At 48.6% G+C, this 12,761-nt stretch overlaps 1 protein-coding gene across 1 annotated transcript in view; it reads right to left on the bottom strand.

The window, feature by feature from the left end:
- Positions 1–69: 69 nt before the first annotated feature.
- ptch2 (patched 2) overlaps positions 70–12,761 on the bottom strand; it is a 37,717-nt gene continuing 25,025 nt past the window's right edge. Inside the window, exons 13-22 of the mRNA XM_066680817.1 lie at positions 12,252–12,370; positions 11,228–11,976; positions 9,969–10,111; positions 9,679–9,859; positions 9,246–9,526; positions 7,786–7,923; positions 7,547–7,689; positions 3,072–3,462; positions 2,450–2,939; positions 70–1,772 (exon numbers count right to left, since the gene is read on the bottom strand). Coding sequence (XP_066536914.1) covers positions 1,738–1,772; positions 2,450–2,939; positions 3,072–3,462; positions 7,547–7,689; positions 7,786–7,923; positions 9,246–9,526; positions 9,679–9,859; positions 9,969–10,111; positions 11,228–11,976; positions 12,252–12,370 — 2,670 coding nt within the window. The 3' untranslated portion in view covers positions 70–1,737. The remainder of the gene's footprint in view (positions 1,773–2,449; positions 2,940–3,071; positions 3,463–7,546; positions 7,690–7,785; positions 7,924–9,245; positions 9,527–9,678; positions 9,860–9,968; positions 10,112–11,227; positions 11,977–12,251; positions 12,371–12,761) is intronic.

The raw sequence follows: 12,761 nt of genomic DNA, 5'->3' as shown, positions 1-12,761 counted from the left end.
CCCGCCCTCCCCCCCAACACCACCCACTCTCTCCAAAAAAAAAAAAAAAAAAAAAAAAAACAGCTCGGCAACAAATAGATATAATTATATATATTTGCATTTATAATATATTTACTCTTTAAAAATATAACTTCAGTCTAGCGACTAACATCTGTACAAACTACAAAAATAAAAATTTGATATAAATAATTCATATGGCATGACATACATTTGAAATAGAACTACAACCCTATGCAGGACCCCCGCCCCTGCTCTTCCCTCCCTGTCTCGTACTGTGAGCTACTGTGCTGCTGGATCGTGTTGTCTGACATAGATTCAGTAGCTACATCTTGTTCTGTCGTTTCTAGTCCCATCGCGAAAAGAAGAGAAGAAAGATTCACGAAGCTGCCACTCAGATCTAATACGATTCCCTGGGTTGGACCTGGCAGTATTAAAAAGACCAGAACCGAAGGAGTGAGCTGTGTCCGAGAGCTGTGTTTATGTAGGAAAAGAAAGAAATACTGGCTTGAATTAGACGTCTGAGGTGGGCGCCTGTCTCCGCACTGGCTCTGAGGAGCACTGTCTGATAGCCCACCATAGCATAGGACATTAGACGTCCAAAGGTCTGTAGACACCTCTTATATCCAGTGAATTCCTGAATCTCCACGGCCAGAGGGGTATGAAGCCACCCTCAGCATTGGGCTGTGGAGCATTGCAGCTGTGTTCTCTGGAGTGATGGAACCTTCAGCTGAGTTAGTTGGTCTTCCCAGAAGAAGACCAGAAGAAATGGATGCACAGGTCTCTCCAAACATTTGACCACCTAGTGTAGCTATGTATTATCGTCGCTAACGCAACTGAGAACAAAGAAGCAACAAACCCACCCATGACTAACTGCTTTTGCACTTTAAAATAATATTAACATTCCCTTTAGTGAAAAACGTGAAGCTTACTCAACGTACGGCTAACGCAAAAACGGCAAAGAACACGTCAGCATCGTGCCGCTTCAAGTATTTAAAAAATAATAACAATAATAAAAAATAAAAAAACGATATCCCAACACTGACCACAACACAAAGAGCAGTCTTCCAGGACCTCAGGAGGACTGTCTGTGTGTGGCATGGAAAGGCACAGCGGTTGCCCTCAGTGAGCGGAAGGGTTGATAAACCAGATACAGATATGATGGAAAAGGACAGGAGGGAAACAACAGGACACAGTGCAAAATAAAATAAACCAGAAAGGAAAATCACGGACTGTGGAAGGCTGCAGAAGTAGGTGAGAAGGTGAGGAGGGGGTACTGCATATGCTCAAGGCAAAACCATCTCAAATCTGATGTAGCAGCGAAATAAAAAAGAAAAAGGAAACAAAAAAAACACTGACCATTCATTTTCAATAACCTAGAATCATTTCACGTCTCGTTTTTTTTTTTTTTACATATAGCACATTTCTGAATCTATACACAGGAGGAACCAGAGCCTCTGAATCCTCTTATACCTCTGACTTTACAGAAGAGAATACACACGTTATACAGTACTCTTTTAAATAGCTTTCCCTCTTTTTTTTAGTATTAAAATATATATTTATAAACGTATATATAGTCTTAAAACAGGACCTGTTTTTTTAATATCTTTAAAATAAATCCTCTCATTTCGTGAGGTCTATGTACAGTTCAAAGAGACAGAGTTGGGGCTGTGGACGTCCCGAGACAGCCAGAGACAGATTCCAGACAAAAGGACGTGGGAGAAGGGAAGGGGGGGCTGTCTAGCAATCTTTGGCTGCTTGGATCTGTGGACCACCTGCAACACAGAGAGAGAGAGAGGAAAACAAAGTCAGGACCATTGCCGTGTGTTTGGGTTTTCTCCCCTAGAAGCTCACAGTTATATGGAGAATGTGGCATTACCACAACTTCTATACGTCTATACAACCACCTTCAATACTACGAACCTTCACTAAAATAATGACTACAGAAATAATGTACTACATCATATTATTATACAGACTACAATATGTAAATGAGCCCTATGACCACTCACACTACCCAGATAGCGCACATGTTTGAGCCAAATATGTCTCGGATTTTTGCACTTATGGCTGAGTTATGTTGCTGGCACTTGTAGTGTGGGTCGGATAGGGGCCAAATGTCATGAGCCGGGCTTGACTTGGGTTAAGGTATGTGTGTGGGCCAGTTGTTGACCTGTGGCCGAGTTGAAGTAGCCAGACTCATCCTGAGTCCATGCCGTCATTCCAGGCCAAACGTCGGCCATTGGAGAACTGCAGATGTGCCACATTTGGGCCAATTGTTCTTTGCTATCTGGGTAGACTAGGAGGCTGTTCCTTCATAAACCTACACATCTCTGAAGGCTTATTCTGTAGCCAAATTAAAATGTAGTGGTACAACCCCAAAACTACAGAAGGCCACCTCTTTTAAAGGAGGATCAACCACCAGATTACTTGAGATGTAAGAAGAACTCACCTTGACCCTGCTTAGCTTGTTGCTGGCTCTTCTCTTGGCATTCCAGATCTTGGACTTCCAAAGAGTCTCTTAGGGTAGAGTCTGTAGCTCTCCCATAGGTTTGTCCCAAAGTCCTCTTAATGTCCTCGAAAGAGTCCGACTCGCTGTCCTCAAAGCCCTCATGCATGTAACCCTGATAGGACCCCGGCAGACTGGGGTGTACTGCCACCGTCACTGAGGCCGTGGCTGTGACCATGGTCACCGTGTTGCCATGGGCTGGAGGTTTAGTCCTGTTCTGCTGTGGCCCTCTGCCGGGGCCACTGTGAGTAGTCCTTCCAGGACAGTGTGTCCTGTCACTGGGTAAATGCTGCCTCCTCTGCCCCTGGTAGTCCTGCTTGCCGTCCCACCGCATCACCTGCGAACTGATGGAGTTCACGGCATTCTGCGCAGACTCGTTGGGCTGATCCCTCTGGCCTCCGGCAACCAGAGTTTCACCAAAGGGTTTCACTACCTAAGAAGAATAAGAAATGCACAGGTTAAGAGAATAACCAGCTGAAGAGGGTTGACAGCTTTTCTTTTGAATTGGAAAAGCCTTGATGGGAAACAATGATGGTAACAATAAAATGCACCTGTTGGTACTTACTGTGAGTTTAGGAAAGGTAGGATTCTTGCTGGCCTCCAGCAGAATGTGGGAGGTGGGAGGTTGTGTGGGAGAGGTTATATATGCATTCCTGTCGCAGTGCTTATAATCTTCTTCCCCGATCCCTGATGTGGTGGTGGTCTCGGAGTAGTACTCAGAGTCTGAGACCTCAGAGAAGGCCTGGCGCCGCGTTCTGGGGATATGTCCGGCGTAATAGCCGTGATGGTTCATGGTTGGAGGCGTGAGCTCAGGCGAGGGGCTGGACAGACAGTTGCCGCTGCTGGCAGCAGGGACCTCAGCCGGGGGGCCCATAATAGACAGGAGAACAGGCAGCAGCACCAAGCCGTTCAGGATCCCCAGCAAGGTCAGGATAGCCAGCACCGCAAAGAAGTACCTTTGGAGGAAACACAAAGGGCACATGTTTTACTTTAATGAACCATGGTGGGCACAAACTGCAGGAGCAAGAGAGGACAATGTCAGCTATGCCCTGACATTTGCCCCTTGACGGGGCAAGTGACAATTCGATGAAGAAGGCACATTGCTTTAACTCCAGAGTTTTCCAGGAGTAATCTTGAGATTGAATGATGAAAAAAAAAATTATTAGCTTCAGGCAATTCTTTCATTCTCACTCTTTTCTTCCAACCCCACTTCTCTCTTGGCGCCTGACCGAGTGGAGGCGAAATTCCACAGCTCCTTCGGTGTGAGCCTTTTCTCTCTTTCTCTCACTCCAGCTCCCTCTCTCCCTCTGGGAGCCCTGATCTATCACCACTGCACTGCCACTTCCTGAACAAATGTGTTTACATTAGTGAGCGGATTCTACGTGTCAGAAACACTCGCCCCACTCCAATGTTCCCCCTCTCACTCATTCTCTTTCTTTCTTTCTTTCTTTCTTTCCTTCTTCCCTGCCGATGGCCCCCAAGCCAGTCACTGCTGCTAATGTAATTTTCCCCTCAACAACTTAATATCCCATCTTATTGAGATCCCGTTTCACCCTGGCCAGGGCACGCCACCTCTGTGTTTATGCTGGGCAGGCCAATCTCCACTTACTCTTACTCCTACTCTCTCTCTCTCTATTCCTCCTGCCATCTTGGCTTCAGAACTAATCACACCACACCAGCACAATTCTGTCAGAGGGTATTTCTCTCACAAGACCAGAGCCAAAGCCTCTTCTGTACGGATTTGGCCAAAGTAAGGCAAGCGTCTTTTAGCCAGCAGTCGTTCAACAACAGCAGCGATTCAGATTGTCACCAACTCTAAGAAGATTCTCAGAAAACTAACAGCGACAAATCTGCTCTTGTTTTTGGGACAACTCTTGGTGGAAAACACATTGCTCTTCCACAGAGCTGAAAACTGGCAAAGAAACTCCACCCGTGTACACCCAAGATGTGGCAAAAACATGGAGGTCTGGCTAGTGCTGGGGTTGGCGCATCTGGAGCTTTCAAGCCTTTGAGAATTAACTACACGATGTTATGAAAATACTGAGCATCTCACACTTTCCAGCGTCTTTCCTTTTTGCAGTGACTCAAACCTTAGGGAGCATTCACTAAATAAGTAAATGGAACACACTAGCTGGGTCGACAAAAAATATCCTATTACTCTGGTCAGTACTGAAACTAAATCCGAAAGAAAGACATGAGACCGATCCCCTTTGCAAACCTCTTGATTTTGGGAGTCAGCCGTTGACTCTGCCCCAAATCTGCCCCAAACTGCAAACCATGGCTATAATCGGCCTGGAACTCCTGTAATATAACCCCAGCTTATAGAGCCGAGCCGCTGTGGTTGTGCTATGTGCCGACCTGGCTAGCGTGCTAGCGAGAAGACGGCCTTAATGGGCTGCAGACCTACAAGGGTGTCTGTGCCTCTGTGTCTCTGAGGATCCATGGCATTGAGGGAGGGCTTGCCCATCGCCACAAGAAAGAGCGCATGGGAAAATTAGAGAGGGCTCCAGTTAAACCCTCACACACACAGCCTCGCTCTGCCTCTCGCTCTGCCTCTCGCTCTGCCTCACACTCATACACACAACACTGACACACAAAAAGACAATTCAGCTCTTCTAAGCTGCGGTTCAGCCTTCTGGAGGTAAGAAAAAGAGGAACGGGAGCTGGAAAAACAAGGACGTGGATTCTGCGAGTCTGGAATGTTGCCCTTTGGAGTTTGAGACGTCCCTACAACACTCTCCCACCATCTTTAGCTTATGTCACACCTAACAGATTTTGAAAAAAAAGGAGTTAACCTCTGGCACATCTGCTGGGAGCATTCAAGGGCTTGTGGTGGAAACTGCTGTCCGTTGACCTGTCTCCTCCAGTGAGGCCCCGTGTTTGCTTTGGCTGACTGAGACCCATCGAGCAAATGAATCAAAAATCCCTGTTAGAAAGATTACAGGTCTGACGGCCATTACGCTACCGAATCTCCATCTCTGTGTCTATTTTCAGATTGTCTGAAGCACAGTTCTCTCCAATCCTGTGTTATTATTCAGCACATCATCCTACCTTACGCTGACCAGTCGTAATTACCTATTTCGGTCCTGGTCTATGGGAGGGACAGAGATAGGGCTCTAGCCCTACAAGGACATGTCTTACGTGGTCTGTTGAAATTTCCACCATAATCCAACAGAAGGGACACTAGGGCCAGGTTCCTTTGCTGCAGGGACCTTGCCTAACCATAGAGTCTTTCAAACAGAGAGCAGCAAACCCTTTTCAATCTCTCCCCCTTCCTCTCCCTGTTCTCCCTCCCTCCCTCCCTCATTCATGTCTGCCTCATTAACAGAGCTGAAGCAGACTGCTTGAGTGTGAACCATTTTCGTTTGCAGCTCACTAAACGGTTATCTCACATCTCCACTGAGCAAATCGGTCCAGGCGCATTTGAAGAGAAGGGCCAAGGCATGAGGCAACTGATATTTTCATAATGTTCGTAATGTTCCATGAAAAAACATGCAAGCTATTTAGGTCTTTTTTTTTTAAGTATGCCCACCACAGGGGTCCACCGTTTGTGAGCTAAAGGCACTCCAACATTCGCCTGTTTCCTGTGTACATGGAAAAGACTGGAAAAAAAGGTGCTTGTTTATTTGACTAAGTCAACATTCCCAAAGTGGAGCGTGATTTATTTAAGGGGTAGAGAGAGAGAGAGAGAGAGAGAGAGAGAAAGAAGCCATCCATGGGCCCCACTTGGGTTAGACCTCCAGAGTAGACCTAGTGTTAGGAATTCTGTTGTTTATATAAACTGTAATCTTTTCCATTCCCGAGTCGGGGGTTGGAAGGGGTGGCTCCTTCAGAGAGGGGCCGCTGAGCTTGTTCTGCTGTTTATTCAGTGTCCCACCGCCAGGAGATGTTTACAGCATGGTATTTATGCTAGTCCCCAGCTAGAGGGCCTGCGCTCCCTCTCTCTCCCTCTGTCTCCACTCTTTTTTCCTCTCTCTCTCACTCTATCTACATCTAAACAGGACCTCCCAGTGTGAATGCCCCAATGCTGGCACACTGCACCCAACAAATGGTTCGCTCCAACCCCCCTTTCTCTCCCACCCTCTGTGCCTTACCACTGTCCTAAAAACATCCCCCTGTTCCCTCACTACCCGCCCCCCGCCTCCCGCCAAAAAAAAAACCCACCTTACAAACACCCAGACCACGTTCTTCCTCCTCTCCACCTCCTCTTTACACAGCTTTGTCTCAGTAGATGGAGGGAAAAAAGAGAAAATGCTAAATCGCCTTTCACCATCCGACTTAATTCAAAGTCTTGGAGAATGTCTGAACAGTCTTGGTGCCAAGAAGCCACCCTGGGCGTATTTAGATTTTGCTCGACGTGCTCCTTCTCCCTCTCTCTGCTGCCTTCTTCTCTAACTAAGCCGTTTTTATGTCATGGCTCTGTTTGCGGCAGCTCTCAAGGTTGTGGTCGGGATCCGGCAGATCCCGGATTCAGCTGAAAAACATGGCTGTTTGCTGTTTTTTCAAAGAGAGGCGTGGGGTGGGGGGGGGACAGGCCAAAGGCAATGCTTTGAGGCTTTGCAACTTTTTGGTTGAGGCATGTCTGACCAGTTGAACCCTGGGATGGGCAGGGCCAGCAGCCCTCACATGTGTGGGCCTTGTTTAGAGACAGAAGTTTTCAACCGGATGATTGGACATTCGACATACTTCCAAAGAAAAGGGTGGATAGTGTGTGTGTGAGAACCACCCAGTGGGTATTTACGTGTTTATGAGCAGCTGTTACACATCCTTAATGTTTTCTCCATTTGCTGTAGTGTGGAAGCAGTGCTTGTTAAGGGTGGTCTGAAGCTTTAGGGCAGAGTGACAAGGCCAGGTGAGGAATCACACACATTCCCACCTGCACCCTTCCTCACCCAGACAACTGTGTGTGTAAATGTGTATGTGGCCTGAGGATAGAGCAAACACCCATCCTCCATCGCCTTTTACAAATGGCAGCCTGAGCAAGATTTCACAAACATTGCAGCTCTGGACATTTCTGTTTAGGTCCAAACAGTTTCTTACCTCATGATGAAGTCAAACTCGGACCCGGCCAGCATGAGCACCCCCAGCAGAGTGGAGATGGCGCCATCCATCACCGGAGCAAACATGTGCTCCAGAGCTAAGGCCGAGCGTGTGTTCCTGTCCCCGATGGCGGTCAGAAAACCCTGTGGAGAGAGAGAGAGAGAGAGAGAGATGAAGGCAACTGTGACCTGCAGATAATGTGATATAGAGTGGGTCTGCTACCGTTTGCTTTTTCTTACCAGAGCTACGTGGACCGTGAACTCCACTCCGATGCCAACAGAGGCGATAAGGATGACCACAGGGATGGCACTCAGCTTGATACCAATGAGTCCCATTATGCCAAACAGCTCCACCGTCATCATTGCCAAGATAAAGACCTGAGGAGCAAAGAGACGATGTTAAACTCTCAGCCATGTACCATGCAATAGCGATACCTCCTCCCCTGTTCCCTTCTAGTCTCCTTGCTCATGTTTAGCAGCCCATAGATCTTCATAAATGTTTACAGTATGCTGCGATGACCTGAATGAATGCTATTGCCCCCATGGACCCGCATCCTTTAGATTTCACTGTCATTTTTCGCCCCCTCTCTGTCAGATTACATCTAATCCCCCTCCCTCCTTACACTGACAGAGCAAGAAGGAGTGAATGAAGAGCATGATAGCGAGAGAAATGAGGGCCCTTCCTGCCTCTCATGTGTTCATTGTCATTTTTTTCCCAGCACCATTTAAGCCAGCAGGCAAATCCTTCTGATGACAGCATCCTCTCCTTGATGTTTGATCAGGTGAAGAGGGCACTCAGGAACGTCCCCGGCCTCTGAGAGGCTTTGATGTTGGCAGGGGTCCAGATTTGGTCACGCTTAAACTGGAGATGGTAAAAGCCATTTTACTGCAGCTGTGCATAGGCTGGGAAAGTGGAGAGGACAGGGGACACATCTGACGAGGCAGTGGGACAGTGTCTGTCTACAGGAAAGTGAGCATGCTCTGTAGATACATTCATTCTGACCTAGGACCTGACTAGAGCTGACCATCATTGTTTCAGCAAAATCACCAGAGCATGAAAACATAAATTCATAGCAGTCATTGGCATTTGTAGCTTTAATAAAATGGCAGCAGAATCTGGTGTCAGAATAGGGATACACACTCTCCCCATCTGGACAATACTGCTTATAATCCCACACTACTGGGAAACCAGCTCTACTAAAGTAGTCCAATAGGTCCCCTCAATTTCTGTCCTCCCCGTTTTCACTTTTTGAGTGGAGGGGTTGTCAGCAGCCAGTGTAAAACCTTTCCCAGCCATTAAACATACAGTCCCACCCCCCTCAAACTCTCAACAGTCTTACTCACACCACCCCAACCCCCCCTCAAACCTAGCACTGATGGATGGGCTTAGCAGGCCAAGGTCACGACTGGGCAGATCCGTCCTGTCCCCAAATTTCTGAACAAAGGCAGTTTGAGGTAAAAGGCTTCAGGAGAGCTTTGCCTCTCTTTTGCATTTCTCTTTTTTAAAAAAAATCACAGCCCCCATTAGAATGACAAAAAGGGCTGGGTGTGTGTGTGTGTGTGTGTAGCACCCTCAGGACAACTCACCAAGGCCCTCCCAAGAGAAAGTTTCTGTGTGGCAGGGTTATTGAGCTGTGCTGAGGGGATCAGGGAAAGTTAGAAAAAGAGAGAGAGAGAGCGAGAGAGAGAGTTAGACTTACAATGATGCCTGCGGTCCATGGGTTGAGCAGCAGGATGGCACACACCAGGAAGGTGCAGGCCAGCACCACGCTGATGGACAAAAGGAACCAGTGTCGCAGGCCGATGTACTGCTCCCAGAAGAGGAAGGGGTAGCCATTAGGGTAGTTCTGGATGCCCTTGCGCATGAACTCCTCACAGATGGCGCGCACGCTCTCGATGGCCTCGATGAAGTCAGAGGCTTGGCGGAGGTCGTTCAGGTAGAAGGGGAACTGGGCGAACTCCAAGGGCTCGGCAGCAGGGACTGGGAGAAAAGGAGAAAGAAGATGTTTCAGTGAAAAACTTAACCTTCCCTTATCCTCAGATGTGTTCAGGTAATAGGGTCAGAAGCTTACTACTGACTGCGCATATCTTATACTATATCATCAGCCATATGATAATATGAAGGTAACTCACTACGCAGATTCTCTCCGGTGGTGTCATACTTGTCATGGATCCACTCGTGAGGGTGGGGGTAGAAGTTGGCTTGGGAAGCAGCATAACCCAGAGGGTCGTTACTGACCCATACGGTCAGGTAGATGTAAAAGACCTCTGCAGCGATCATACCATCGTCGTCCACCAGGCGACGGGACGTCAGCTAGAAAGGAGATTGGTATGAATATAAATATGAATCGCCAAACCGGACAAACACCACAAGGACGGAAGACCTGGTACTGATCGAGCCCTGGGAAAGATGCCACACATACCTGGCTGTAGTTGAAGGGCTCTTTCTTGGAGCCGGTCTGAATGAGCAGTTTGTAGGCTAGGGCACCGTCCTCTGTGCCGTTGCGGTAGCTGTCATGGGTAATCCTGCCTGCTTCCCAGTCCGCATCGAACGAAGCCTGGAGTCCTGTTGGAAAAAGTGCAGGGTTAGTTACACTGCACAAACATGGCATACTTTAATAACCAGGGAATGTTCCTCATGGACTTGTTGGGAGTTCATGCCAATCCACACACACAAACAGACACATAAAATGGAAGGCCCCCCCTCTGCCCCCTACCCCTCCTCGAGCTGGGGTCTCCATCTTTGTGCCTGCTGCTGAATAAGTGTGTGTGGGCTGAATAAACGAACCAGCGAGAGGCTTTCGTGCTCTCCAAATTACAAAGTCTGGCAACAGCTGAAAAACAGTTTCCACAACCATTCTGTAATTACAGAGATCTCCCTCACAAGAAAAGGAAACAGCACTGAGGGGGGGTGGACAGGGAGTGGAGAGAGAAAGACTCTTTCAACTGCCTCCAGTTTCCACTGCCTTTCAAAATAAATCGTTCCTCTTTTCACTCTGCTGTTTTTCATGCATTCTTTTTTACCAGCTCTGGGGTTTCCTCCCAGCGTGACTTTCCTTGTGGGCTTGGGCCAGGTGGAGAGGTCAGAAGCAGGCAGAGATAACCTCTGACCATTCTGGACCGCGCTCCCTCGAGCCAAGTAGGACAGGCCAATGATGGACAGGTCTGACCTCTCCCTGAACTCCAAATCCATCTCCTCACCTCACCTGAGGCTGTGCGGCGTTTCACTTTCGTGTCCACCAGCAAGCCTCACTCACTGATGTAATACTCTTCGCAAGAGGCCCACAAGCATTACCCAACTTACACCTCAAGATTGCATCCACGTTTTAGTGTTTTTCCTCGAATCCTCAACTTGGAAAGCACTTAATAATAATTCGCGATCACTCGGATCAGATGTGGAGCAGGGAAGGGTTCGGATTACAGGAGCAGGACTTTGAAAACCATGGACTATCCAAGACTTCCATGCTTTGTATGTTATTTTATGGTGTAATTCATTGTAACCCTCTTGCCAAATGAAGCACTAAGATTTTGCAGCACTTAATACATCTGCTCTCAGAGGCTATTCCATCTGTGCTTGAAATATAAATGACCTTCCATAACTTTGAGTGAGATCACCCTCACTGTGAATAAAAGTTAATAAAGTGACAGCACGACTAGAAAAGTAATGAGCCAAAGCCAGTACCTTTGAGCCAGTCCTGGAAGTAGTGCAGCCACATGCGGGGCAGCTTCTGATCGCTTTCCCTCACCACGTACTTGACGGAGTTAAAGGCATTGTGAAGCTGCAGGAGCTCCCTCTGGGAGCGGGCGTAGTCGAAGCCGTCCATGGTGACCAGGTACATGTTGTAGAAGGAGAAGTATTTGAACTGTGCCGAGATGAAGTCGTATTCCTTGGTGTCCCTGGGGACTATGTCGGTCAGGTAAAGTCCGTCTCGCACCATGGTGGTGCCGTAGAGGCTGAGGCCGAGCAGAGCCACAAAGGCCACCACGACCGCCGTCTTGGTCTCGGGCTTCAGCAGCAGTGGGGCGTACTTGTCCCGCGCGAAACGAGCCAGATCCCAGCGCAGGAATGGCAGAGGGGCGCACTCTTTGCCTGGCCGGGACTCCTCGGCCTGGGACAGGAGGTCCCGGGTGGAGCTGGAGGGAGTGAAGAGTTGCGACCCGTAAGGGTCGGCGGTGGAAGGGGAAGGGGGCGGTGGACCGGGGCTGGTGGAGATCTGGGAGGTCGGGGGCAGGATGGTGACGATGTGCTGACCGGCGGCGTCACATTGCGTGAAGGCCTGCACCGTGGTGGTGATCCGGGTGCTGGTGGTGATGGTGGTGGAACCGGGGAAAGTGGGCGTGGACGGGACGTGGGGGTGAGAGGACGAATGGTTGTCACTGGCGTCTGAGAACTCCTGAGGTTGGATCTGGATCACTCGAGAAGAGCATGGGCTGGAGGGAGACAAGGAGAGTTAACCTTAAAATGCATCTGCGTTGACTTTAAACTGGGATCGATGTATAAACTATTTTGTATAGTTTATTTGGAAAATATCTAGGCAGGCTAGAGACGGAGACGTGGACCTGAAGTATGTGCTTACGGGCTCAGAAGTCTAAAGCAAGTAAGATGTAGCTCGAGAACCCACAGTGTAATTCACTGGCTGAATTCAATCCAGTGTGTTAATATTAACTTGGCCTTTCTGAGGAAGAGGATGGCGTGTCATGGTTACCTGTAGAAGCAGCAGAGAATGTCCAGCCTTTTGTCCTCGCGTCTGTGCAAGTCCAGACTCAGGATAGCAGGGAAGATGAGCAGAACCATAGCAAAATTAAACACCACCACGATAGCAGCCTGGAGAGAGAGAGAGAGAGAGAGAGAGAGAGAGAGAGAGATGTGAAAAGACTGGCCTGGAACTTTTCTTTCATGAGTGGCACACCCGACTTCACAGCTACCGCCTAAACTTGACAAAAAAAACCCTGCAAACTCCCTTGCTGTTTTAGTGCCTCGGACTGAATCCCAGAAAGCTGAAGAACGCACCCTAAATCAACTGGCTTTTCTCCCTCCCTCAGCTCCTTGAAAATAGTCAACAAGCGGAGGGAAAGGGGACTCCCCAGGCTACGATGAGCCTAAGCAGCACCCCCCCACGCCCCCTCCTCCTCAAAACCCTCGAAAACCTGCCAGCCTGGGGCAGACATTATACTGCGTATCACTGGAAAAGCAGACCACCCAGCGCTCGCCTGGA

This window comes from Hoplias malabaricus, chromosome 9 (genome assembly GCF_029633855.1).
Source record: "Hoplias malabaricus isolate fHopMal1 chromosome 9, fHopMal1.hap1, whole genome shotgun sequence".
NCBI classification, from domain to species: Eukaryota; Metazoa; Chordata; class Actinopteri; order Characiformes; family Erythrinidae; genus Hoplias; species Hoplias malabaricus.
Note: the sequence above shows the minus strand (reverse complement) of the source record. Positions and strands in the feature narration are given on the sequence as shown.